Here is a 4781-nt window from a genome sequence, read left to right on the forward strand (position 1 = left end):
AGGTTTTTTTTCTCCGAATTTTTGTATTTCTTCTCGACACAAAAAAGGGAACTTCCCTTCCCATTCCATGACAAATCGATTATCAAGAGTGTTTGTTTCCATGACTCTGCGGCACCCGAGGTGTTCCAACAGCTCTTTCACTTCTCGTCGAGTGTCGGGATTGAAAGTCAATAAAAAGTTGAACATTTCTCCGTCGGTCGTCCGTACATTCCGTTGGTTAGGTGTGCCATTTCCGGTTGGTAAACTGTGTCACTTGTGCTAATTAACGAGAATCATTTCAAGGGCAATGAGCAAATCGGCCGTCACGATCCTCGGCGGAGACGATGAGCTGCTGCAGAGTTTTGTCCGCGTGGGACTGCAGGACGGGGACGACGGAGGTCACCATCACCATCATCAGACGCACAGCGCCAGTTCCGGCGGGGGTGGTGGTGGTGGTGGGGGTAGTGGAGGAGGTGGCAGCTCTGGAGTAGATCGAAGTGGTGGTCATTCCGGGCATCATGGGGGACCGGGACCGACTACCCTCTCGGTGCCCCATCAGCTGAGTCAGCCCAAGCTGGAGACGCACCTGGTGAGGCAACATTCGGAACACTTTTCCGAGGTCAGTGATAATAAGAATGCGCCGCGAAAGTACAGGTGAGTTGGGGGTAGGGGTAAATGAGGGTACAAGTGGAACAAGTTTTTGGTTGGTTTGGATGGTTTAAAGAGACATGTGACCTGGTTGAAAAAGAGGTCAAACTACTGGGACAATAAAATAAAACATCGATCGAGATCATAAAGGCACAATAGACTTGAATACGACTAAAACCATGAACATTTTGTTAATGCTTGTAATTCTGAAGATGTCAGTAACCCAAGCCTTAAAAAAATGCAAAAACTGCTTGCACATTCTAAATTCATGGGGTAGCATACACTGAAAGTAGAAATTCAGTTGCATGTAAAAGGCCTGAGTGTAAAATATGTTATGTATTATTTTATGTTATTTTAAGTAATATTACACACAAAAATATGTACCCATCTGAATGGGAAACCTACATCGCCGAAAAGTTAAACTCATGTTGTTTCAACTCTTCAACGGTTCGATATCTGTACAAGCTAAAACGCAGTCATATCCTTATGTGCATGGTTTGAATCTCTCAGGTTTAAAAAATTGTTTTTTGTAGAAAAAAAGGTGATGTGCATGATTTTTTATGTCATTTATCCACCGGATTATTTGCTGTGTAGAAAAAAGAAATTTTGTTTTTCCAATTTTTGTATGGGTTTTCTACAAAGTTTGAATGTGCTGGTTCGCTCTGCTTCTAGTATTACATATTGCTTGCAATTTTGACATCAAATTCAGAAGCGACAAACCGCCTAATTTTCCATGCCAACCTTGAAAAAAAAACCATTCAACTCTTCAAAAACTTGAAAAAAACGATTGTTAGTGACTTTCCAGTGTATTTTTCAATGGATATTTTGCATGCAAATTTTCCAAAATGGTATGTAGAGCTTTGAATAGAAACAAATTCTTTGCCCGTGGAGATAGTATTTTCAATCGTTCAACGCAATTATAAATTTATTGTTAATTTTACTTTTCAACTTTTTATCATTTAATAACCAACAATTTTCAGTTAAAACTTGATATTTAGCATTGGTTTTTAGTTCCAGCTATTTTAAAGTTATTTATCTAATACAAATCAAATATAAAGGTAGTGTCGTTTATATCTGAAAAATATGTCCAATGAGATCAGAAAACTATTGAACCATAGGGTGCAATATGGCCCTGCAAAAATAGTTTCTTCATTCTTCCCATGCAATTTAAAATATATTGCGATCTTTACTTTTCATCTCTTTTTCATCAAAACAATTACAGAAAAAATGTTGTGAAGGTTTTTTTTTGTGAAAACATCAAACATAAAAAAATAATAGTTCTAGCTACTTTCAAGTTATTTATATCTCTTAAAAAAATAAAAGTTTAAGGTAGTGTCGTCCATTTTTATTAAAAAATGTACAAATAGACCAGAAAATAAATTTAATTTTCTCTTTTAGACATTTTTATAAAAAATGTTTTTGGTGTGTGAATAATGGAGCCATCATTTTTTATCGATAATACTTTGAAAACTATTGAACCGATCCAATTTTCATCATTTGGGCACTATTCATCTTCTTCAAAAAATAATTTGGAACTGTCTTGTGAAAAATCATGACTTGAAATCCATTAAAATTTTATAAAATTCATTAAATTAATATTCCTTATAGGAAACGCATTTACAATTAGTGTCGGAAAAATCATATTTAATTTTTGTAACAAAAATTTAGCATCAGTTTGCTTCAAATAAAGCTGATAAACATATAAAAATCCCGGAAAACGTATATTCCCGGTTTTGGGTCCTGGGATGTCTTATGAATTAAATGCAATGCAAAGATTTTTGAAGAAAAATAATGATATCATTTCGCGCTTATATGTACGGACATTATAATGTCTGTGGAGTGAATTTCCAGGTGTTGATGAATCGATAAGATAAATTCTTTCACTAGATCTTACAATGCTTGTGAGCTTGAATAGTGAGGGAACAGCATGTTTTTGTTCATAAATTACAAAACATAATTATTTCGTCAAAAAAATAAACGTTTGGTAGAAAATAACTTTCTATTTAAGTTTTCTATTTAGTTCTATTTAGATTCGATTTATTTTTCAAACTTGAATTAGAGTGCAACTTTTGCTATTTAGGAGAATTTTGTGCATTTTACAAATGAACTTATGTAAAAAAAAATTGTTTACAAATGCTTCAAAAATAAAATGTTTAGGCCTGATTTAGCATTTTTCCTGTAAGTTCAGAAAGTTAGTCATTTGTAAAGAGATTATTTAATTTGAACAAGTTCGTCGCGGCAAACTTCGTCTTGCCCTTGTTTGGTTTCCTGACATTTCTTGCTTGTTTGCTTATTCAGCCTCCTGAGATCAATATTTGATTTTACGAAAATTTTCCCATAAAATCTGTATTTTTTCCGGAATCGGTTCCAGAGTGGCCAAAGTGGCAATTTTTTAGCATATAAGCCTTCCTTGGACTTATACGAACCCAACGCAACAAAGAGCACCTCGATCTGACGTTCCGTGTTGAATTGATTCGCGTTCGAACAAAACCGTCGAAATTATTTATATATATAGAAGAAGATAAGATAAGATAAGATTAATGTAACGAAATGTTACATAACTTTTTGCCCTGATTTTAGTAAATTCGGAAAAATCAATTTTAAAATTAAAATTTGTGTTGTTATCAAATTCACATGATGTTCTTCTATATCAATCATAGAAATCTGTTCTAAAAAGGACAGAGTTGTATTTTAAATAAACTTTTTAATTTCTAGGGATCTCTTCAATGAACCAGTTGATATGAAAAAACGGCGTTATTTCGATGAGGTTTACACCGATAAGGATCGCGCAGCTGCTGTTAGCATTGGTGAATAGATGATGAGTATCCCGAATTACATGCTGTTAAATAAAATTTTAACTTTCATTATCAGGAAACTACGACATCAAGCAGAACCTACTGAACAAACGCCGCCAGGAACGGCATGAGGCACTGCAGCTGCCCGGAACCGACACCGAGGCCGATCCGGGAGCCATTCTGACGCTGGGAATGCGTGAGATCAAGAACGGAAATCTGGACAATGCGGTCCACTTTATCTCCAAGGCACTATTTTGCACACATATGTTATTTGTTTTATGATTTTTAGCTTGGGGTTTGGTTTTGTAGGCGACACTAACGATTTTTACGTGTTTTAGGCTTTGGAGATGAACACCAATGATCAGAGTGCTCTGGTTGCTAGAAGCAAGTGTTATCTTCAGCTCGGAGAACCTGCCAAGGCTTTACAGGTATAATTTTGAAATAAAACTGAGTCAATGTTATTTCTAAAATATTTTCTTTTTAGGATGCCGAAACAGCTCTTCTCCTCGATAAATCCAACATTAGAGCGATTTACCAAAAGGCGGAAGCCCTCTATTATTTGGGCCAATTTGAGCATAGCTTGATGTTCTTCCACCGCGGATTGAGACTTCGGCCAGAACTTGCCAGTTTCAGATTAGGTAAGATTTCAATCTTTTTGAACAACTTTAAACCTAATAAAAAATCTTTATCAGGAGTCCAAAAAACCCAGGAAGCCATCGAGAACACCATCGGCAGCAACGCCAAGAACCAACCTCCTCCGGCCCAGAAGAAACCCCCCAAAGTGGACAAACCCAAGTCCGCTAAAAAGCCGGTCCTGTCCCGGGAAGAGCTGGACAAACGGGCCGCGCGCCGCCTTCTCGGAGACCTGTACGTGGACAAGGAATATCTGGAGAATCTGCTGAAGCATCCGGATCTGAAAAAGGCCGACGACAACTCGGAGGGCATTTCGGAGTTTGCCAAGGACGCCATCAACTTCCTGAACAATCGGCAGGAATTTTGGCGCCAGCAGAAACCGTGCACCAGTTTGAACTCGAAAAAGATAAACGGAAACAATGGCGGGCTGCCGAGATGGTAGATTTTTGAAACACCAATGTGGAGTAGTTTGTTTGAAAAGATTTTTAGTAGTACAAATATTAGGGGAATCACTTTCAGATTGTTAGAATTTTTGGTAGTTGCGCATATGCTTGTTAATATGAAGAAGTTAATTAATTAAGCACAGTAAGGTTCTAGAGGTTCCAGCAACACAAATACTTCAATATAATACTGTCATTTAGCTTGGTGTTACTTATTTATGAAGTCGTCAATAAATACACGAATTTAAGGTATTGATTAATAAATATGAATAGATTGAATATTGAA

General features: G+C 36.7%; 1 protein-coding gene across 1 annotated transcript; it reads left to right on the forward strand.

Annotated features, from left to right (window-relative positions):
- Nucleotides 1-4781, forward strand: LOC6038116. The gene is made up of 7 exons (XM_038256791.1): nucleotides 1-221; nucleotides 283-633; nucleotides 3343-3434; nucleotides 3499-3668; nucleotides 3761-3850; nucleotides 3907-4060; nucleotides 4115-4781. Exons 2-7 carry the CDS (start codon nucleotides 287-289, stop codon nucleotides 4495-4497), a joined length of 1236 nt encoding a protein of 411 aa, XP_038112719.1. The 5' UTR covers nucleotides 1-221; nucleotides 283-286; the 3' UTR covers nucleotides 4498-4781.

This window comes from Culex quinquefasciatus, chromosome 2, assembly GCF_015732765.1.
Source record: "Culex quinquefasciatus strain JHB chromosome 2, VPISU_Cqui_1.0_pri_paternal, whole genome shotgun sequence".
Classification (NCBI taxonomy): Eukaryota; Metazoa; Arthropoda; class Insecta; order Diptera; family Culicidae; genus Culex; species Culex quinquefasciatus.